This window comes from Trachinotus anak, unplaced genomic scaffold, assembly GCF_046630095.1.
Source record: "Trachinotus anak isolate AG129_WGS33_773 ecotype Australia unplaced genomic scaffold, CSIRO_AGI_Tana_v1 ptg000032l, whole genome shotgun sequence".
Classification (NCBI taxonomy): domain Eukaryota; kingdom Metazoa; phylum Chordata; class Actinopteri; order Carangiformes; family Carangidae; genus Trachinotus; species Trachinotus anak.
In genome coordinates this window covers 22381245-22405400 of record NW_027273883.1, presented here as the reverse complement: position 1 = coordinate 22405400, position 24156 = coordinate 22381245, and the positions used below count along the sequence as shown (strand labels likewise).

The 24156-nt window shown below is 43.0% G+C and overlaps 1 protein-coding gene across 1 annotated transcript in view; it reads left to right on the top strand.

Moving 5' to 3' along the window:
• rspo2 (R-spondin 2) overlaps window positions 1-24156 on the top strand; it is a 56423-nt gene that overhangs the window by 14118 nt on the left and 18149 nt on the right. The window contains exons 3-5 of the mRNA XM_071470321.1: window positions 9608-9799; window positions 18937-19080; window positions 19364-19552. Of these exons, the coding sequence (XP_071326422.1) occupies window positions 9608-9799; window positions 18937-19080; window positions 19364-19552 (525 nt within the window). The remainder of the gene's footprint in view (window positions 1-9607; window positions 9800-18936; window positions 19081-19363; window positions 19553-24156) is intronic.

The window sequence follows — 24156 nt, the reverse complement described above, 5'->3', positions numbered from 1 at the left end:
TGGTCAGTACAAAAAAAAAAAAAACTAACCCTAACCCTAATACAGTAAAAATACAGTTTCCTCTAGTTCTTCTGAAAGTATCTAAATCTTAAAAACCATAAGACCCACAGCAAACAAGCATTACAGATGAGTTAAACTGCTTGTCATTATGAAAATGTCTTCTTTCTCTAGATATTTGGACACAAGCTCCATCAGTTGCACGTACAGTCGAGCCATTAAATTCAGTTATGTTGGAGATTTCTCCAACCAATTTGAATTTCCTGAAAAAAAACCCCCCAAAAAACGCTGTATTTTGCAAACACCTCCTGGAGAGTTGAACTAATAATTTCCAAATGTGGCGTGCATCATCCCTGGATCCTCATGACTAAAAGCTATAAAAGGATTTATTATACTCCATATAGTTTTGCAGCTTAAGTCCAATGTGTTTTGGCACAAATTTACAAAGTGAGCCATGATGTATCCACTCCGGTCTTCAGAAAATTAGACGAACATCATTTCATCATCTCACTTCCCTAGACAAAAACTTTTCAACTTTTATAACGAGTAAATCTGCAAAGTGCTTAAATGATCCACAGTTTCCATGTTTTTCTGAATTATTGTCATATTTTAATCCTAAAATACAGATATTGGATCATGTATTTGTGGACCAACACTGCGAGTTGCTGAGAAACAATAAAGAATAGTGGAAATTTACACAGAAGTTTCGCAAGAACGTTGACATAATTCTTTGAAGGAGTGAATAAAGATGGGTGAGAAGAAGAAGAAGATGAGTTGGCAGGAAACCTAATCCACATGCCTGAGTTGCCTGAGTTGCCTGCCCAGAAAGCGTTAAAGCCCATCCTCTCGAGCGCTTCCATTCTTGAGTGCCATAAAGTCCTTTTTGCACCTGTGCTGACCAGCCGTGGCGTATAGGGTATAACGTGAGTATCACCATCAGGACAATCAAAGACAGATGCTGAGTGGTGACCTGTGTCACTCGGCAGGAAGTGCCAGGTTGAATTAAAAAAATAAAAATAAAATAAAAAAATAAACATATTTCAGTTTTAGTCTTATCGTATGTGCAGAGGTAGAAGTGTCTCACATAAAAGAAAATCCCACTTTTCATAGCTGAGCCATAAATACAAAAAATTCAACACCAAAAATAAAATGCACCCATAAACGGAGCCTCACTCACAGCTATTTTTAAAAGTGTCAAAACTCTTTCAGGATTTTTCCTCCACTGGAACAAACCGATTACATGTTTGCATTGTTTTAGTGCATTGTCTAAATAATGTTGACAATAGCTGTGAACAGATAGTTTGTTGTTTTCAAGGTCCGGCTGGACTGTAAAACATTTTATGGGACCGCAAGCCACAGTGAAGAGGCGATGCTATTACTCGGCCACCACATCAAGGTCATTGTCTCAGTTTTTTCCTCTCTTCGAGCTTTCCGTGCTGGTCAAATGTCTGTTATGGTCAAGGGTTTACGTGTCCATCAGTGGGGGCAGAGAGTATGAAAAGACTGCAGAACATACCGTGAGCTTAGATTGGCTAGGTCGGCTTTTATTTCTAATTTTCCTCAAACAGGAATTACGAGGTCTCTTTCACATCAGGGGATCCAGATGTGGGATTTGACCCAGGACATGGGATTTAAGTTATAATCCATCATAAAGATATTAATAAGGAAGTGAACTAACCTGGGATCCTTACATAGACTTGGAAAGAGCGCTGGAGAGAGAGCCATGATGAGTTCAGCTGGACAGATGGATGAAAGGTGCAGAGAGTCTGACATGAGAGAAAAATGATCACTACACACTGTACAGGTTACATTTTCTGGGAAATTTAGTGTCTTCAGACTTTTCATTTACCTCCAGGAAGGAAAACAAATGAGCGTCTTCCTTTCAAAGTGAACCCATTAATAACATTTTCTTTGTAGGATGGTAAATGTGGTCACCCGGTGAGTCAGAAGCAGTTTTCTCACCTGCATGTGTCTGCAGCTCAACCTGTTGAATCACACCAAAGTAAATTACCCCGAGCTCGTGTTTTATTGTGCACTAAAAAGTGTAGCTTTAAATTGGCCCCCATTTTCCAGTTGCCTGTTTGAACCGAGGCTGCCTGTTTTACCCATTCAGCGCTTTCGAAAACCACCACCCTTTCAAGTGAGGGTTCAAATCTCCGCACTGCCCGCCTCGCCCGGTGGATCTGTGTCACAGGAACACGCTCTGGCCGAGCTAATACGTCTGACAGCAAATGTGTTTGCTCAGTCTCATGCTGCAAAATCATTATAAGCAGCAGGACTGTCCTAAATTATAAACATGTGCTTACAGTATGAACTGTTAAAGTAAACTGGGGAAAAAAAAAATCTAGATCCTAAAACCTGACTATTTCCAGCTGGAAAAGAGTCGGAGGCAAGTCCAACATATTTTCTGCTAAATTGGAACAGAAATGTGCCTTCAGCGCACAGGCCCGACGTACCCCCCTCTTACCCCTTCTGTTTTTTCTCCGCAGTTTTTGAGCTAAGTGCGACTTCCAGATCCATGACAAATAGAGTCACGGGCCTGAAAAGCGGCCGGTTTGATGTCATTTTCCATGTACCGGCTTTTAACGAGCTTGAACAATGTTGAGACGTTACAACAGCTGTTGAACTCTGGGTGCGAGGGTTGACACTGTTGGCTCCCCTGCCTTTTACAGCCATGGAGTGTGAAGCTGGATGGTTGGGTGGTTTGAACAGAGATGCAGAAAAGCGGCTGTTGCTTCTTACGGTTCAGTCCGCCACCAGTCGGCCGCTGGCTGCAACGCTCCTCTGTCCCGTATCTGCCCTTTTCTCTCTCTCCCCCAAGCTTTCTCTTTCTCCTCAAAAGTGGAGCAGCAGTAAGCTTATACCATCATTTAGGGGGAACAAGGGAGGTGGACAATAAACAATAATTGTCTCTGTGCCACGAGGAAAGCGTATAATTCTGTTGGTGACTGTGATGCTTTCCACATGAGAGCACAAATCTTCTTGACCTGCTGCTGCTATGTAACTCCAAAACCTGAGGTTTGTCATCACTGCATCTTCACCATATGACATTTATAGATGGAATATATGTAGTGAATAAAGTGAATCACTTTTTTTTTTGTCATGTAACTTGATGATACTACACTTTCGCATGTGTGCTGTACTGTAAGAGCCTTTCCCTAACAATGGACAGTGCGGCTGCTGGTTAGTTGCATTCAGTCTGTATTATTAGATTTACATACCAGGGGCCCATGGAGAAATGGAGCAGAACTGTGAGAATAGTAGCTGTTGTGTTTTAATATGAGCTGTTGTCTTCAGTTTGCTGCTTTATGATGATTCCTTAAGTCTGCTGCATTTCCAGGTCATCTCAGTAGCTCACACGTTCAAGCCATTTGCTATCCTGTGCTATAATTTGTGGTAATATTTGACCAGATAAACTGGAAAAAAACAAGAATCATTAATCCTTATAGGAGTAGTGGTAGCAGGTCAGAGAGGTGATGATGAATGAGAGAAAGTATCGTCTGCGCTCGCTGAAACTGCTCTGTGATTGAAGTGAGCAGCTGAGAGGTGAGAAAGAGCCATGCAACCACTTTAAAAAAACTTTTTCACATATGCCAGACCACAAAAAATTCCACATCTGATAAAAATATATACATGAATATGAATGGTTTGGCATTACTTCAGCCCATTTTGTCCAGGAGGAAATGCTGCTAAAACTGTAAAGATTTGTTGTAAGTCCAGTACGGTTTGTGTTGTCCACTTCTGATATGTCGGCTGTAATAAAGTTTGTTTGATATATTTCTTATACTATACTGAATGTTCTTTATATTATTTTTTTTAGAATTACAATAAAATAGTCACATTTAAAGACGTGAAAATGGTTGCAAAGTATCGGTTTTCAGCAGCACTGGCTTTAAAATGTTTTTATTGAAGTCAGCCTGCATGAGCCCAACCTCAGTGAAACTCTACGTAAGAATGTCTTCTTGTTCTCAATGTTAAGTTCGGGGCTCTAAAAGAAACACAAAAATTATGTGCAATTTGCCTTGTTAGGGTTTCGGGTTGCAGAGAGTTGGAATGGGTCAATGTGAATGATTTCATGGGTAACAGTAGGTGAATGGGAGGCAGGAAGTTAGCCGGCCGTGGGTGGAACCCCCTGTATATGTGGAGGCTCTTGGCAGCCCTGAGCGCAGTCTGTCACGCTTGCTTTGGACTCATAAAAACGTACCTGAGACAGAGTTTGGGTTTCTGCTGGATCTCTCCGCAGCCCTAATTGCTCTTGAGCTGCGTTCAGAGCAAACCTCCCAGCAAGGCTACGGCTGCAGAAAGTGCTGCGCTCCAAACATGCTATTACTCTTCATGTTGCGAGTGACTGATTGTTTCACATGAACAAAAATTCACCTGAACAGCTTAGATACTTATCAGTGCATATCTGCAAGGCTATTTCACCGTGTAATGTTGATTTCACAGCCTGAATATACGATTTTGAAACTGTCAAATGCAGTGGTTTAAAAAAATATTTTGATCAGGAACAGTTTGATATATTGGGAAGAACACTAATTAGCTTTCTTGCTGAGAGTTAGATGAGTACATTGATGCTACTCTTACATCTGTACTTTAAATATATAGCTGCAGATAAAACTGGGAGAAGAGGGAAACATCCTGGCTCAGTCCAAAGCTTACAAAATCTGGCTATGGGCACCTCTAATCGTCTGTAACCAACATGTTGTATCATTTTTTATTTATTTATTTATTTTTTCTTGCTAACTGACTGACTGTGGCTTTATATTTATTTATGCTTGGTCATATAAATATAGGGCTGCACAATATGCAGAAAAATCATATTGTGATTATTTTTGGCAGATATTGAGTCACAATTTCAGTTGGAATGATGTTTCATTTCATATTAACTGAAAATATTTTAAAATGATGATGATGTGATTTTTGTTGGGGCTTGTACCAAACAAGTACCTTCCCTTACAACTGGAGAACATGATTTGTAGGCTGGGGCATATGTGTAGCACCACAATGCTTAACAGTGCACAATGATGGTGTGACACATTTTACCTTTAGCAGAGAAATTGCAGCTCCTGTGATTTGGATATTACACTTGGCCATATTGTGATTTCGATGATATTATTATTCTTCAGCCCTAAATCAATGGTATCAATCTGTCTCATCTAACTCTTGGCATGAAAAGCAAATGAGTAATTGTTGAAATATTCTTTTAAAAGACAGACTGACACATTAGGTAAGTTTCTCTCTGTATGCAAATTAACAAAGTATTTTTCTCTATTAGTTACACAAGACTCATCCTCAGTCACAATATGTTGTTGATGAGGGAGGAAGGATATGTGAAGTGTTATTCATGTGGTCCCTGTACAAGAGCAGCAGCTTCATACAACCACGTCTCAGTGTGTCATGTCTACAACATGACACACTGAGACATTTATTAAGCCTTTGTGTTAAAAAGTCCTTGTAGAGGCTTCTTCACTGATGTTCATATGGACTCTGGCTTTTGTAAATACAATACTTGAGGCTCAGAGGGATCTTCAGTTTGCTGTCAGAAGTGGGAACTGCGGATTTGTTTTGTTTCGCGTAATATGTATTCTGTGGTTGAAACTGTAAACGACATTGGTTTATCGTGTCCAGGGAGTGGCACGTCGAATGACGTATGCACCGTTCTCCTGTCTTATGAAACATGTATGGTAAACCTGATATCCATAATCTCACAATGCACTTTCTGTGTGGCTTTTCTATATGTCCGGGTCACTTCAGTTTCAACGTGATTGACAGAGGAAACACTAGAACAGCTGAGGCATTATATGATTTGGGGGGGGGCTGTAGAGGGCAGTCGAGCATGTGTCAAAACACAGTTAGCATTCGGATAGACAGGGTTTGAAAGCGTCCGCTGGTTGAGAGCAAGAGAAAGATATAATATTCAAAACAAAAACCACATCTAGAGCTGAGAACACAGCCCCCAGCACACTGAAATTACAGCTTCGTGTTCCTACCAAATTAGGTTAATCTGCAGTGATCTATAGAGACTTCAGAACACTATACACTAAACCCATTTCCCTTTGATTTTCTCCTCTTTGGTGCCACTTAAAAACATGGCTGTTACAAGCATTGTAAACTGCTTTCAATTCTCATGACAATAATGCATGCTGAGTTAATAAGTTTTACTCAAGCCTCTCTTTTTCTTTTTTTTTCAGTTCTCTTGTTGTGAAGGAGCTGCTCTTCTGTTACGTCTAGTCTGAAAAATCAGATTCATATGAATGAGTGTTTTCTGTAAGAGCGGCTGAAACCTACTGGCAGTCGACAGATTGATGTAAAGTGCGTGAGACATTATGCCAGTAGTGTTGGACATGAGTTGGACAGCGTAGCTCCAGACACTGTGAATTGTGGCCTCCTTCCTGACATACCTGTGGCCTGAACCTCCAAACCTTTCCACAGACACACACACACTTATCTCCCAAGATCAGGACCAAAAGACTTTCTCTCCACCATATACAGCCTTCCTGTCCATGTCTTTTCCCCCAGTTGTCTGCTGATTCCAGGATGTGGGATCTGCTTTGTTCAAATGGCGTGTGATTATGTTCTCCTCAATCAGTACACATTGCGAGATTAGTAACCAGCAAAACAAATGTTTAACAACAATAGAGTGAGCGTGATCTTTGAGCCAAACTCACGGAGAGGCTTTTCAGCAACTATAATTTCTCTGCTGATTGACTGGCCAATGATCTAAGATGACCACAATCCCAGATTTTATTTTTCTATTATTGTTTGGATAGTATTGTTAGCACACTGTTAATAGTTATGTAGAGTCTGCCCCACTTGAAATGAGCTGGAGATATAAGCTTCCCGGCCTCACGGCTCTTTACTTTTGCCAAGTTGGCTTTCCTCTTCTGTCACTGTTGTGTTCAGGTTTGGCGAGGGCAGAGGGAGTAAATATGACCTAATTAATGTGAATGTCAGTTTGCTGTAAACACATCCAGACTGTATATTCTACAGAAGCATATGGTTAGGTATTGAGGTTTGGTCTGAGTTTAGTTTTACTAAATGGAAGGACTGACAGAATGAAATTTGAGACATATAGAGGAATTCAGTTTGCGGTTTTACCTGACAGGAAAAAGAAACACCTTTTTTTTTTTTTTTTTTTTTTTACAAAAAGTGACATTTTTTATGATTAGTGTGTTTTAACAGAAAGATCTTAATTTTATAAATGTTAAGATTTAAAAAAAAAAAAAAAAAAAAATTGAGAAATTTCTGTGAGGCACAAGATTTAAAAACTTTATGAGAAAGTCAAAAAGACAGCTGCACATCTTGATATACAGCACTTGTGTCTGCCAACTGACTGTAAAGATGCTGTATTGAATTGAGAGACAACCTGCATTGTCACACCTGAAAGAAGAAATAATATTTTAGATATCGGATTGATAGTTGAGCAGATGACAGTTTTCCATCTGAGAATTGGAAGGGCCTAAAACTAGTCATAATTTGGGGTTTTCATTTCTCCCTCATGTCTTAGCGAGTGAGTGTCGACTGGAGATGAACAATCACCAGTCTGTGTGATGAATGGGCTTTGAGTGCACGTCCCGGCGCTGCTGTGATCAATGGGGTGTCACTGTAAAACCTCATCCCTAAAGACCATCAGAGACACATTTTGATTAGCACTTAATCTTACTTCCATCCACCCTGGCTTCAGTAGAATGAGTGTAGTTTGGCAGAGCCATCGTACCTCTCTGAAGACTGTCTCCCAGTGCTCCAGCAAAAGAAATGAAAAAAGATGAGTCCAAGGCAGCCACTGACATCTGCTGACTGATTTTCACATGATTACAAACTGATGCTTGCACTGGGCCCACTTAGCGCTCACTTTCGTCTGGGTGAATCTGTTCAGAGAAATCTAATATGCGGATCCATGGCCAGTAATGCCGGCATGCTCTGCTCTGTCTCTCAGGGTTTGTCCAGTTTGCTGCACAGTGTTTTATTAAGCGTTGTGGTAGGTCGCTCGGTTAGAGCAGCGCTCTTACCCGGTCCCTGCTTGTGATATTTAAGACTTGGCTTAGATCAATTTAAGTGTTACTCTCATTTGGAGAGATTGGATTCGCCCAAGGACATTTTCCTGTAAATGGGACGCTAAGGAGTTTACACTGAAAGTCACTTATTGTGGAATGGACTGTCTCTTTACTGGGTCCTTTGTCTTCTGCAGGCAACTTGAGCTGAGGCCACAGCCACTGCGGTTTTGGGGGCTTTCATCAGCTGTCTCAACACAATCGTTCCAGAGGCCAGCTCTGACCAGAATTAATGCAATATTCACATTCATAACCAATCAGCATTCGAACGTCGAGAGGGGAACCAGAGTTTGCATGAATGACAAATTGTTGAATTGGGCATATTTACTATGAATTAGAGAATATCCTGCTGATATATCTATTATGGTTGTTTTGGTTTTATTCTTGTACTCGGCTTGTTTTCTACTGGTCAGCCCTCCCACAGTCGAGTCTGTCGTCTCAAGTTCACTCTGTTCCTGTCATCGGGTGAAGTCAGGGTCATCCACACATGAGTAATGATCTAGAAGAGTGCTGCTTTTCTGTTGCTTGCACAGAATAAACAGCCTTCTGAACCACCATGCTAGATGCACTTTCCAATGCGTAGCAAAAACTAACAAACTAAAAACTAACTGACCTACATTAAAAATTGCTACATTCTTTCAGGCCCAGTATGAGCTATGCTCACTGTACGAGCAACCAATGAGATTCACGGCAACACAGTTAGGTTTGCACCACCATCGTGCACCAGGTACGAAATTCGAAAAACAAAATGAGAACAAGCGATAACTTTTAGTTAATTATATCATTAAATTAAACACAAAAGAAGTCACTGGCAATAGTCCTCCCTCAAAGACAGAGATGGGTATGAATCCAATGATCAATAAGGTTGGGTGCACTAAAGGTGTCCCATTCTTTTTGGCAATCAATTGTTGCTTTAATGTACATCTGGGATGACGGTCGTCTCATTGGTTGCTCATAGAAAACGTCACTGACACACACAGACGAGGTCAGTGTCAGAACTGATTGAATATGGAGTAATGCCCAAGATACCAATGCTAATAGATTTGCTAAGTGTTCATCCTCTACCAAAATAATGGCTCTGTGTATAGAGTCCTGCAAAATTTGGAAGCCAGGTAGTGTGTCTTCTGCAGTTAAAGGGCAACATGTTTGTTATGTTAATACTCATTTTTAAGTGAGGGGTATGCTTGAACCATTTACCATTCCTGGGGGTAAAAGTGTGCTGGTGAAAAGCCTGCTGTCACAGAGACAGTTTGAGATGTGATAATCATTCAAACAGTGATCACTGTGCACACTTTGTACATCCTTTCCCCAAAGGCATTCATGGTGTTGCACTCCTTTGTACATACAAAAGTGATTTGAACTCTGCATGCTCTCTCACCTCCACACACACGGTCAGTCAGTGCACCAAGTGGATAATTGCTGGATTGTTGATTTTAGAAAGGGATGTGTGGAGGAGTTTCAGATACTGTTTGACTCATACTGACACCTTTATGCACTGTCAATTGATTTCCGTCTTATTAATCACCTTCTCTGTTTCCTCCTCTGTGTCTGTTCTGCAGCTAGCTATGCAGGAGCGTACCCCATCTGTAAAGGCTGCTCGGTGTGCTCCAGGGACAACGGCTGTGTAAACTGCCAGCCCAAACTCTTCCTGTTTCTGCGGAGGGAGAGGATGAGGCAGTACGGGGAGTGTCTTCATGACTGTCCAGCCGGATACTACGGCATGCGCAGCCCCGAACTCAACATGTGCTCCAGTGAGTCTAATTCACCCAGCCTCCCTGACACTGCACCTCTACCCCTCAATCTCCCACACCGCTGAGTTTCCCCTTTTTCCCAACACTCCCACCACCCCATCTTCCCCAGACACGCATATGCACACTCCTTCAACTTCCCCTCTCCCACTACGAATGATTTATTGTCAATTATCCAGACATGCCTCACAATTTGAACGGCTCATCTGTTCATACAGGTGGATGCAAGGAGTGAAGTCTCGTCTCAGCAGTGTCTCCCTCGGGATTTAACAGTGAACTTCTGCTAGGATGAGCACTGTTTCTCATTTCTCTTTAACACTCCCTTTACACCTGCATTACCAAACATCCTACAGTCAGGAGGATGTTTCACGGCATGAAATCCAGGTGCAAATGCAACCAACATGCGCTGAGGATTTGGCCAGACATATTCCAGAGACTCCCATCGTCACATTAAGAGTAACACGTAAAAACCACTCCTTTTGGCCATGACACTCAATATCACTTCAGCAACAGAGATGATTATATATTAGCATTAGGCCATGAAATTAACTTCTTTTGTCGACTGGTGGGTTGAGGCTCTCACCAGACAGTGTAATTTCTTGGCAGCCAAAGTATATTCTGGCTTTGAAGAGAAAGCCAGGCACAACTGTGTGTCCACCTACAACTGTTCATAGATTGAAATTAGATAAGAGAAAACCAAGCATTAACCATAAAAATTAGCAGAATATTTATGGGGAAGGCAAATATGATTAAATTCAAATTTTATTTATTGTTACAGTGATAAAACCATTTAAAATATTTTGCTAATAGTTGTTGTTACACATATTGCTCTTGTGGACTGCAGTAAAGGTAGTAAATGTTTTTTTTTTTCACTATCTTGCTTCGTGGAAAACATTGTTTTGGTTTCATAACCTGAAACAGGCTACGCCTTCAGTCTGAATTATGTTTTACTATTAAAAAAACAAAAAAAAACCTCCAACCAGTAACATTTAGAAATTGAAATGTTCCCATGATTCTTGTAAAAGAATAACTTTAAAATCCAATTAATGAAATTCCCTCTCTTCCCCATGTAGCACCCCGATCTCATACCATAACCTTCTTTTAACATGGAATATATTCTGATAACTAGAGAGAGAGAGAGAGAGAGAGAGCGAGAGAGAGAGTTATAGGTTTACATTCAGCCTGAGGTGTTGGCTGAGTGTTTCATATGAAAACAGAGAGGAACTTGAACCCATTTGGTTCCCTGAGCCAAACTCCTGACACATGCACTAAAATGAAGCCCCATAGGAGGGTGTCCAGGCCTTAGGCCACATAATATGAACATGTAGCGCACAAAGAAAAAAAAAAAAAAAAAAACATTCTGCTTGCCGACCTACATGCAAATATCTCCGCTGACGCCATTTAATTATGGAAATGAAAAGCATGATAAAGCGGCAGCGCTCAGTTTTGGATGTTGGGACTCTAGACAGGTTAGAAAATCAAAACTTCACCACCCAAACATCTGGTAAAGTGGTGTCAGAGCATGTTCATGTTCAAGCTGTGATTCTTCATCAGTGTGTTGTAGTAATGTGTTAATAAGCAACACGTTACACTGATGACTTTTCTAGTATGGAATTTGAAATTCGGTAATTACGTAATGGGTAGTGATTCCACTAGTGCTCCAAGAGGAGTTGGCTTGAGGGGTTTATATAATTTTATAACATTTTCTATTCAGTTAACAGACAGGTCTAGTACATATTAGCTTGGCGCAGGTGTTAGGTGTTAGGTGTAGCTAGCCCGCTAACTCCAAAGTTTTCTTACTTACATTTCGCGTGTTGTTATCTGGCTTAATCACTGGTAGGCCTACATTCAAGAATAACTCAGTTTAGTTCTGCGTTTGCGGGTTGAGGGTTTCATAGTGAGAATTCCTGTGCAGTATGCAGCAGTCACTAAAGCTAACATGAAGCTAGCTGTTGATGGTCAGTAGATATCTCCAAACTGTAGGCAGGCTGTTTTTTAAATATAGAAGATGTGAGTCAGTGGTACCGGCAGCCGTAACCCTGCATACACCGTGCGTACTTTTTTTTTTGTTTATTTAGCTAAATGAGGGAATCTGTTGCCTGCTTAATGCCAACTTTTGCAAACATTTTTGGAGATTTCAAAATGCAGATACACACTCTTTCATGTGCTTATAACCTAAAAATATCAAGGGTAACAAAAAATGCAGTGTACCACTGCTGTATAATTAGTATTAAAGAGGAAAGCAGATGACACACAGCAAACGGCCTTGGTTTTTTATTCTCAAGTTACTTTGTCAACACTGTTACTTATTCAAGGTCTCAAATGTCACCAGTGAAAAATCTGAATCTAACATTGTCAGAATTTGATTTTATTCAATTGATGAGATTTCCTGTGATGTGGTGTTGCTCTCTGTTGCAGCATCTCTGTGACATGTAATGTAATGAGGTCACAGACGCTGCAGTTTTAACTGGTAAAAGTCTCTTTTAGCAAACTGCTGGTATTGATTGGATACCCCCAAACAAAACACTTTATCGCTGTGTGCTTCCACATATGCCTGTTCATCAAGTCTCCCCAGGGGCAAAGTCTTAAAGGTCCCACAGTCATTTCAGTGTATTTTCATAACTCAGAGAAAATTGGAGGAGAAAGACATCTTGTTCTCTGCTAGAAAGTCTTTTATTTTTTTACTTTACCCTGCTATCCTAACCACTACTATATCCCCATGCTGGGTGAATTTTGACTTAAACTGATCCTGATGTGTGGCAAGTTAATCTGAATCCTTCTCCCAAACTGCTCATAGAGCAACATCTTGTATTGTCACGTAGCATCAGATCTCAGAGCGAGACCTACTTTGATGTGATCACTGCCTCAGTCATGGCTCTCTAATCCACTTCCCTATTTGACCCTCATTCTCAGCTGCGCTCCGCATGTCATTTTCACTAAACAGTTCATGTCCAACTTCCATAAACGGATATTTTATTGGGTTGGAAGCTAATTGTCAGGTCGGTGAATATTTGTGAGTTGACACGGGCAACTGGTACACAAGGGCTCAAAGGAACAGTGGACAGAGAACAGTGAGGGGTTCTCCACCGACGCGGTCAGAGCTGCCGTGTGCTCCTGGTTTCAAAACAGGCCTGGAACGTGGCATTACGTCTCTGTTATCATGAGCTTTTTAAACACAGTCTCTGAAATCACTCGGGGAGCAGCTGCTTATTATTACACCAGAGTTTGTCTGTGTGATCTTATCTCATTCAAGAATTTTTCATGGACTGCCTGGGTAAAGAAAAACATGGGCTAGACAAGCAAAAGGCTTATACACTCAGCCACTTGCTGGCTGGAGCCTCACTTTCAGTTTTTGTGAAGGGGCTCCTGAGGATTCACAGGCATGTGACAGAGAGAGCTATGGGTGGAGAGATGAATACTCTTTTTACAATGTGATGCAATTTGACGCAAGGAAAGTCACCAGATAACTATAGATTTAGCAAGGAGGACTTTAAGGCCTGTGCAACAATGCTACTTTTCAACTGAAATAATCGGCTTGTTAAATATGCTCATATGTATTATTTTTACTGGTGGGAAAAAATTCTGCAACAGCATTTATAAAACATTCTTATGTATTCCTTTTCAGTCTGGGTGGGTTGCAGTCTATTCCAGCATGCACTGGGTAGAGGGAAAGAAAAAAAAACTCCATACAGGTCATCAGTTTTTCACTGAGCAAAGACATTCGCTGTGTGATATATTTAGTCTTAACCATTTTTGCCAATCATTCACCATATGCTGATGTGAAATGTCAAAGTTCAAACTATAAATTAAGTATCAGATAGTTTCTTTGGCCATTATAGGTCAACCTCTTGGTCATAAACATTGGAAATTTATGACTTTGAAAGACCAGAAGCTGCCCAGTATACCCTCGCTGAGCATCCTAATCTGTTGGTCTTACCATACATAACCTACCCATTTCTCAGAAGTATTCAAGAAACTGTGCCTCACATGGTGATGGTTAAATTTAAGGCTCACTGTTCTGGGGTGGGGGGTTTCCCTTTCACTGCGGAGAAAATAACACCATAATTAGAGCCAAAAACAATGGGAACTATACTTTCCGCAACATAACTGGAAGCCCGTTTACAGCTACACTTCAGCTGGATTTCAACGAGGCCCGAGATGTGGGAGCCACAGCGCCATTACTGAGATGTTGCTGGTTTGTTAGCAATGCCTTTTTGTTGCATAATACCTTTCTATATGTCCATGTGTTATGTTCCTTGGGCTGTACTTGGCAAGAACTTCTTGCAGCGGCTAATGGATGGGTTGATGTGTGCCAGAAACCATATGCAGCAGCGTTATCCACAGAGTTTCTTATCAGCCGCCCAGAAGAAGTCCCACACCAGTGTCTGTGGGTGTCAACCCACTGCTCCACAGGGAGGACTTGTTGCAGCAGTCACACAGTGTACTGCGTTATGTACAGCCAAATCTGTCCGAATGCGGTGCAGTCATGCTCTTGCCTCAGTCACATTTCATAATTCCTTGGTTTTAACATACATTCCCAAGCCAAAGCATATTCAGTCACTCTGTATCACAGGCGAGCTCTCTGGCTGAGAGAATTATGAGCTGAAAGGCGACTATCAGAGCTGTCTTTTATAAGAAAGAGAGTGTTGAGAGGGTCAGCATGAGAGCAAGGCTACATTCAAAACTTCCTCCCTCGGGCTGTATTACGGACCCCCCACTGCTTAGACACACATACATATACTTAAATCACCAACCCAGTTGCCTTACCCCACTGCAGTGGCTTTAAAGCACATAGAAACACTAGCTGCGTTCGCTGCCAACCAACAACCAGCCAGATCAAGGCCTTAGATTGCCAATATCCTGGAAGCAGGGTTTAAATATCACAGCTCATTCAGTGCCAGTGTAATGTGCCACTGGAGACTCTTCTGTCTGAGGTAATTAAAAAAAAATAAATTTATTGTGATCTCTTTTTTACTGCATTTCACAGACAGAGGAAATCTGTTACCAAATCCCATTGTAGTCCCTCTAACTGCTTTGTCACATCAAATTAAGGCTTGAAGTAGAGGCTGGTTGGATGTATCTTTTCCAGGATCGTTTTAGTTTTAAAGCACATCATGGGATATCTCATGTTGGAGGTGGATGAGAGCCGTGCATCATGGGTTTCGGCCAAACGTGTACCAAGGCTGTGTAAAATAACTGACGAGTTTTTCAACCTTTAGTTGGCAGCGCTGGCGGCGCTCTCTCCCTCTCTGCCACTCCTTGTCTCTCATTCAACTTCTCTCTTTTCTCGCTCTAATTCTGAGCTTGTGGGTATTTCCATTGCACAGTCTAACCAACAAAAAGAACCAGTTGCTTTTGGCCTTTGAGTTTTACCAAGGGACGTTTAATCATCACAGCTTTAGTAACCGCACTTTCAGATTTGCCAGACAATACAATGGACCCACCAAACCAAGCCCTGCTCCCAGGACATTACAGTCAGACTCAGAGTTGAAGCAGGTTTTTTCTCAAAACACTGCATAATTGTCTGTACTATAGTGCGAGTGGAGGAGCTGTCTTGTGCTTGACCACTGGCTGAAGCTTGATCTGCCTGTGTGTATGCTGGAGCTGCCTGAGCAGATACAAGAGTAGATCCTGGTATATCACGGTCTGTGTTCCTTGGAGTGAAGAAGCTAGAACGACCGCTGACACATCCGTCATCCACAAACTCTCTCTGGAAGACGTTGACTGACAGGAACACCACCTCTGCTTCACCTAGCCCTACACCAGAGTGTGGAAGAGCACCCATGTGGAAAAAAACAGCCTGGAGAGAGTCGGGGAGAACATGGCAGCTCCGGCCTTTACCATGAACTCTTGCCATCCGTAGCTCCACACGACATGGCTGGGTGGCAGTGAGCAAGCCAAAGCTTCCATGTCAGCCAAACCCAGGGCCTAGAGAGTAGGTCAGAGCTTTTTCGACTCAGCTTGGAGGCGAAGGCTGGAAAAATAGGGCTTGTTTTCCCCCTCACACTGCCAGGCCTTTTACGACATGGACACCCGTGCTGCGCAACGTCGGGTCTGGTTAGCTTTCTGAACGAGGCTGAGACTCTTGGTATCCTGATGAGCAGTCTCACAACCCACCTCCAGCTCAGTCTGGAACATGAGAGGTTCATTAATCTTCACAAAATGATTTACCACCCTTTCTCGACAAAGTGAATATTCATATTAAGAAATGGAGAGATGGTGCTGTCAGTCTGCGGAGGAGCAGCAGTTGACTGAAGTTGACGCGACGCTTTGAGTGTCCGTGATAAAATCTATCTGCGTCTCTATCCAGACCACAGCTGAAGGATCGGCTTCTGCCAAGCATGCGCCATTAGATCATAAATGACTCATCTCTACACTTCAAATGCACTTGACACGCAAACCACATAAAATTCAAGCGTAAAATCAAACAAACAAAAAAAGAAACGGTAACAACGATAATGGTAACGATGGAGCGGCTGCAGTGCCGACAACGTCTCTCTCAATCGCACACCCTCTGACAGCCGAAGCATGAGGCTTTCCCTCCTGCGCTCTTAATGTAACTCACAGCCAGAACCAGGCCGGGAGATAATGATGATAATACGTTTAAGTCCCAGCAACAGTGGGCCTTCAGTGGGATCTGATGACCTCATTATTTCTCATTAGTCTCCCTCAGGCACCTAGATGAAGACTTTAAAGGTGGTCCAGAGGTTAATCCTACAGGGAGAATGAACCCGCTCCCCTGTATCTGTTTCTAGAGCTGCCGGATGAGCTGCCTCGCTGTCGACTTGGCCGGCTGACCGTCCAGTTTCCAGTGCGGGAGCGTCTCCAGTGTCACAGATAGCCCTTGCTGTCCCAGATAGCCTTTTGCCTGATAACTGGACAGAGGTATAAATGTCTGTCATAGTGATCCCTTCCTACCCACCTCGTTCTCTGGTGACCTCTGACCCTTAAGGTCTGCCTCCCTGCATTCTAAATCCCACGGAGCCGCATAGATGTGTCATCCACCTCATCCATCTCACGGAGTGACATTATTACTTATCTACTATTTAGAAAACAAGATTTCCCAGCATTCGAGCCATTGTCAGACTTCATCTGAAACTGTAACCAAGAGTGATGTTTAAATCAAAAACCCTGTTGTGTGCTACTGCGGCTGCGAGGATACAGTGTTTCACACATCTGCGTTGCTCGTATTTACTGTCAATAACCGTGGATTGCACAACAGCCCCAGTGCTTGAGAGTACTGCCAGATGTTCTTGTTCCCCCCTCCTCATGCTTTTATTTTTCTGTTTGGGAGTTAAAAGTCTCTCAGGTGATGACAGGCCTGGGAAGTGTGAGGGGTAAAAGACAGCTTTGTGCTTTTCAATTAGCTTGGTGATTTATTAGCCTGCTGCCTCTATTGGGTTTGTCTTATATCAAACACAAGCCTGACTGATTCAACCCAGGAAGAAGTGAGTGAGAGGTGAGAAAAAAAGGACAGCAAAATGTATTTATACCTCCCTAAGACTCACGCATTCCACACTGAAATCTCAACAGCACTGCATAACTCCACAGATCCAAGACACATGTCGAGATATAAGATAAAATGGAACAAGAAAAATAGGTAGATATGTGAAATAATATCAGCTCATTGAATTAATAACTTAAAAATGATGTCAGAACACAGGAAATTGCTAGAAGGAGATTAGTGATTTATAGTCAGAATTATATATGACAGAATGTGAAGTGCAGCTTCATTGCAGAGTGGGTCTATCTCCAGCCATATCTGATTGGTATATGTGTGTTTGTGCATATGTGTGTGTGTGTGTCCACAGTTTGTTTAGACTGGTCGGGAAAGCGTGAGACCAGAGTGAGTGGGCAGAGGCCATACTTTAGGGTTCAAAGTAAAGCGGGGAGGGACCCCCTCGTTTTGCAGGAATGTCGAGGAGGAGGCCTGATGGTTAGCTGGAGATGGTGTAATTAAGGGGTGTGATTGTGAGAACCTTCCCTTCCCCAGGCCTTGCGAGGGTCACAGATAAAAGAGCAGCCCTCAGCCTCCGTCGCTCTCACATGTGGAAAATCACTGTAACGCAGAGAAACGCACACGCATTAATGCATGGTTGTGTCCTGCTGCGAGACGCAGTCAGAGGAGCAGATGACACTCTACCTGGGGAGACCCCTACGAGCGTAAGGAGGTGGTGGCCACGGGTTGTAGGTTGTGGTTCCCCAACACTGGAAGCCTATTGGACAACAGGGCCACATAGAGCCTTTGAGGAGCGTCATAAATTAGACAGCACGAGGAGGCTCCTTCTAATCATGTGGGCCTGTGTGTCGCCGTGTTGGTGTGGTTGTTGTAATTTGGCCCTGCCTGATGTGCTATTTGCAGAGTAAGAGCTTGATGACATATTGCAGGGCCTTTTTCTTTGTGAGCGTGGTGCAGTGTATCATGCGCAGCGGCAGGGTGTGGCGTGGGAGGACAAGTGTGCTGTTTTGTTTGCTGACTAAATGCATCAGCATTTGTTTGGCAAGGCTGCGCAAAATATTGTTATTCCCCACCCCCGTTTCTAACCCACCTCACCCCTTTTATATGGTAGCCAAAACCTAAAGGATCCACACAGCCCGGCCAGCTTTGTGATCATTAGCCATCATTCATACTTTAATGACAACCTAACTCCCCAATAATCTCCAGTTATGGAGCGACTGAGGATTGGACTAGTGTGGAGTGATAAGATAACATATTAAAGACAGTATTTAGCTCTAATGGGATGTATTCTTCCTGTTGCAGCACACCATTAGTTGAAAACATGTGAGCTAGAGTGTTTGGATCCAGACTGTTGCATGTCGGTGCAATCTGTTGAAAGAGGCCAGTGTGACATAATTCTTCACTGTCTCTGCTCTTGTCTTTTCACACTGTTTGCTCGCTTTGAACAAGAACAGGAAGATGAAAAAAAAATCTGTCGGGCAAAACAACTTTTCCGAGAGACACTTGAGCCCAGAGAGAAATGATCCACAGGGCAACACTGGCTTTTTTTTTTTTTTGCAGGAGAGACAATATAATCCTCTCAAGAACCCTTTTCCCCAAACCCCTTAGCTCTCGATCAACTCCAGATGAGAGTGTTGCTCAGAACCTGATGTCTCTCCTCTTTCTCTCCTTCTTTCTCCAGGATGCAGGATAGAGAACTGCGAGTCCTGTTTCAGTAAAGACTTCTGCACCAAGTGCAAGTTGGGCTTTTACCTACACAAAGGGCGCTGTTTTGACAAGTGCCCCGAGGGCTTTGCTCCGCTGGAGGACACTATGGAGTGTGGAGGTATGTGAAACAACACAGATATGTACAAAACATAAAAAGATCCAGTTTCAAGAGAGTAAACAAGCTTGTCTTTTACATCTTTCCTTACTTGTATACAGTATTCCATAACTTCTCAGTTGGCCTGCTTATTTTGGACCTAAAAACAAGCAGTTCAACCGGGACCACACACATAGAGGTTATAGTATCCACAGTAAAGCTTCCTCATCCTGTATTAAAGCTTGACCTAGGGTCTTTGAGTTGCCCTCTGCTGTAGTTTCATCACTGCTCCTGTGTGTCTCTGCAGAGGGCTGTGAGGTGGGCCAGTGGAGCGAATGGGGAGCCTGCACCAGGAGAAACAAAACCTGTGGCTATAAGTGGGGTCTGGAGACCCGGACGCGGCACATTGTTAAGAAACCACCCAAGGACACGATACCCTGTCCCACCATCGCTGAGTCCCGGATGTGCAAAATGGCCATGAGGCACTGCAGGAGAGGTAAGGATGTTAAGCAGCCATATGTTGGTGTGTGAGACAGATATTCTGTCAGTCCGTCCCAGCTCCATCCTCGTTCACTTCCAAGTTTACTCTAGTCTGGTGAATATTAAAGAAAACAGGCCACTCATCCCACAGGAGAACCCCGTTCCCCCCCTCTCAATTTCACCTGTCTCATGTAACCTCTCTACCTTGCACTCAGCCTTGTTTTTTCAGCGTCTGTGTTTTTGAGGTGCACAATGGCGTTTCTGTGCATGAAATATCAGTGTTTTTCCTTGACAGCCTTGTTTGAGCCAGCTCTTTTTCTGAGGTACCCCCCCCCCCCCCCCCCCCCGCATCTCCCTCACTCTCCTCAGTGGAATTCTTCAAAGTAAGAACTGCAGGTTTCCTCAATGGCCGTCTCTGTTTCCTCCCATCAGCTTGAGAGATATTTGCGGTGCACACAGCATGTATGGCGGGCCATTAAATGAGAAGTCAAATCTGGAATTTCTCTGTGTGTGAATACAGCTAAGGGAAATATTTTTTCTTCAGAAAGTAAACCATTTCTCTCAGATGGTCCAAACACACCATTTGGGGTGATGGCCTCAGTTTGTAGAGCTTTTAAAATAAATGTCTTTTCCCTTAATGTCCTTTTACATCTCTCATAAACTTTGGATTAGGATAGGCCAAGTGTAAATATTTAATTCTCCAAATAAGGAAGCAATTACAGTGGCCGATATCATTCAGACTGTCAAAAAAAAAAAAGAAAAAGGTTGTTTAACAGAAAGAGGAAAATATTGTAACCTTGAGGATTTCTCTCCATCTTTGGCCTGGAGTGTTGAATGGGAGGATCATTTAGTGAAGTGGCGAAAGAGTAAATAAACTTGAAATAAACCCTGATAGTTTCTCATATTTCAGCACTACCAAGACAGCCGCTGCTCTCCGGGTTGGAAACTGTGATTCCATGGCACATTTAGTTCCTAAATCCCTGTCCCATTTGTCGGGGGAAATTCTCCCCAACCCCCACTCACCACTTCATGACTTTACCATGCCTGCTTGACCTTTTCCAAGAAACTTTACGGCCTTCTTTAATTAAAATTTGGCATTGTTGCACATGGTTACGGCCGTCCATTATCTCAAGCACGAAGTCACAGGGAAGTTGTTGTTGTGAAGAATTTGAGTGCACAGCAGAACCATTTTTCCTCAGCCCTTTAGAAATTGCCAGCAGACTCCCCATGTCTATCTTACTTAAAGCTACTGCTCCCTGGTGATGTGGTCATCGTAAACCTCTCAGTACAGTTCCTTATCAAATGACTGTGGAAGATGAGTGGCCTCAGTCGTGAGATTAAAAGCTTTGTGTTAAAGTGTCACTGTGTGTGCATCTCTGCGGGCTCGTGAAGTGCAGCAGTGGCCTGTTTAATAAAGGTAAATTTCAAACTTAGCCATGTGTTGTTAATTCCCCGCTGCTCCACCGCTAGTGAAAAATCCCCACTTGGCAAAAGCCAGTGAAATGCAACACTCTTCAGTTCAAATAAATACAATGTAAAAATGTAAGCTGCTGAAGTCCAAGGAGAAGAGAAACACTCCACAGATCCAGCGCCATCGCAAGGGAGCTTGACTGCCTGACACTGTAAAATAATCACTTGCTGGGAGTGATAATAAAGCATAGTCTAATGGGAGAGGAGGTCACCCTCTGGAATACAGGTGAACAGGAAGTGGTGGAAGCCTGTGGGGGGACGGTCGAGCTACAATGAGCGTTGTGTTCATTATGAAATATCTTGCTAGGTGACCTTTAAAATGTTTACAAATTTCAAGGACTTTGCCTTTAGGCCCTGAGTGGTACTTAACAATAAAAGGCATTGCAATGCAGTATGGTCTATATCATCTCTAAATGGAGTCAACTTCAATGTATGGATTGGACAGTCAGATTAAATATAAATACAAGAAGTGCTTGGAACTTAAGACAGTCTAAAAATGGACATTTTTTATCAGCTCCTCTCACCAGACACCAGACACCATAAAGATGCTGTGGATTAAACACAGACAGGAAGTAAGAGGAAGGAGCATGGAGGTATACACTATTTATGGCAATGCTTATCTGATCACTCTGGCTTGCATTTCTACATTTCTATGAATTTAAATTACACTGGAAGTCACTGACAGATCCCTGTCTCCCAGCTTAGCTGAGGCGCACGAGTCAATGCGAATGAGCTCTCTGCTCTGTGTCTGCACACATCTAATCCCTCTGTAAAAGTAAAAGTAAAAGCCCAGATAATGTCAAGGGGTGAGGCGCTTTCACAGCACATATGATGACTCGTGTAAAGCGTGTCTGATGTGTTCCGTACAAGCTGCCGATCAGCGTAAACATCGTATATCATTCGCACTGCTGGGATTCATTTGCTGTTCTCCGCCGGTGTTAGCCAGAGGAGCAGTGTCCTGGTAACACACGGGTACGTGGACAGACAAAATATGTGGCGGTGCACCGTCAGAGGAGCCATTTCCATCCAACTGTCAACTTAATTTTAAGCAAACTTTTGAAGTTTGGCAAAAATAAAATGGGAATTTGGTTCGTGTCCACCAGCTGGGTTCCACTGAATATTTAGAGGATGTTCTCTCAGGAGTTTTGCTGCACTCGTTTAAGTGGACATCTGCATGTATGACAGTGCAGGAGGGCAGCAGTGAACAGATACTGTGATAAAGCATCTAAAGCCATATTGAATAGTTTGACCTGCTTGTTTGTTTTCTGGCAGCGAAATTAAACAAAACCTGCACCATTATTTATTGGAAAACATGCTTCCATCGCAATTAATCACGTAACTTCCGTAAACATCAAGTGAGCAGAGCACTGTTCGTGCAAAGTTGATCAAAATATTTTCATGATTTCCATCCAGCTTTTTGAATTTGGTGTATCGTTTTCATTCAATACATGGATGGAAGTGGTGCTCGCCCGTCTCCAGAGGAGTAAGGAAGTCTCGTCTCATGGCTGCTCGGCTGGCGTGCGCTCCAGGCGTTCACATTGTACCCCGGGGACGGTAAAATGCTCTTCTCTCATCCTGTTCCCTGGAGCGGCGTTCTGAGCAGACCATAAACAATAAAGAGACTTTATTAATAGCTGCTCTGGCCCTATCAGCACTGACAGACTGGGTCCCCCTCCCCTCTCCTCTCCCTCTGTCTTGTGAGCTGATGGGAGGAGAGGAAAGATGAGGAGAGTGATAACACTGCAGCGCCCGGCTCTTCCATATTGATGCCGTTAAGGAATTCCCTACAGAGATTTCCCAGCGACCCCTTGTCATCAGATTCACTGGTTTACAAACAGACGTGTGTGACAAGTTTAATTCCCCTTTTTTTTCCTGCTGCCCTGCATCGCCCGTCAATCCATCTGTGTCGTTGCCTCTCTTTCTCTCTTCCCCACCCACTCTACTATAATCTTTGAACAACAGCTGCCTCTGCCATGTCAGTGACATTAGATGTTGTGTAAACAACTTAAAATGTTAAAGCCCTCGAAACTCCCACTCTTAATGTAATCCCTGATTTGGGATTTAAGAGGGTGTAAAGTCCAACACAAATGCGCCATTGCAACCCGGGCTAATTTCCCACAGTTTAACAAATCGGCTTTCAGATTCTTCTGTGGACACAGAAGTCTTTATGGTGGCAGGCAGGAGTGACATTTGTGCAGCGCTGCTTGCTTGATTTGTAGGTAAAAGTAGTCTTTAAAGGGGCGTTTGCAGCAGAGGAGGCAGCCGAGCCCAGAAGTTAACCCAAACAAGAACAGAAGTTTTACAATATGAAGTTATGAGTTGTAAAAATTTATAGCTTAGCAAATTTTGGAACCGATAACAGAAACATATTTAAGACCCAGTTTTCCAGAACAATACAGTTCAATTTACACAGAAAACGCTTCTACGAGGTCATGATGACTCACATCGACCCGCTGATCACACGGAAAGAAGCAGAGGGAAAGCAGAAAGAGAGGAATAATGAGAGAGGAGAAATATACAGTGATTCTCTCTTTGGCTGTTGGATTATGTACCTGTACTTAGAGAGCTGCAGATCTTTGTGAGTGTATTGATCTCCCATGTGTGTAACTAGAGAAACCCTTTCTGCTGTAGGGCTCAAACGAGGCCAAGCCCTCCATCCCATCAGTCATCTGTGTGCTTGGATCCAGCCACCACTAATACTGTACGTCATAACTTCTGTGTGCAGTTTGCGTTTATACTGTAACTGTGATAACTACCTTTTCTAGTCACTCTGCTCAGTCCATTCTCACTGCCATCAATTTGAAACCTTGGATAAACACGTTTTGTTACGCACTCCGTGAGAGGGGTGTAGAAGAGGATAAATGCACCTAGACTCAGTTTACCCTCTCTCCTCCTCCGCAGTGTGAAATCTGAAGGCCCTGAAAGCTCTTTGTGTGTATTTAAGGCCATTGGATGTGACAGAGAGGCGGGCATTTGATTAATTTACTGCATAAGCACCTACAGTCTGGTGCAAAGGACCAAAGTGAACCCAGATCCGCCCTGAATCGACCAGACCCCAGGAGGATTTGGTTGACTGGTGGGATGTACGCCAGGTTCTGTCTGAAGCCAGTCTGGTTCTGCGGTGAATCCGCAGTGCTGTGGACCTCCTGG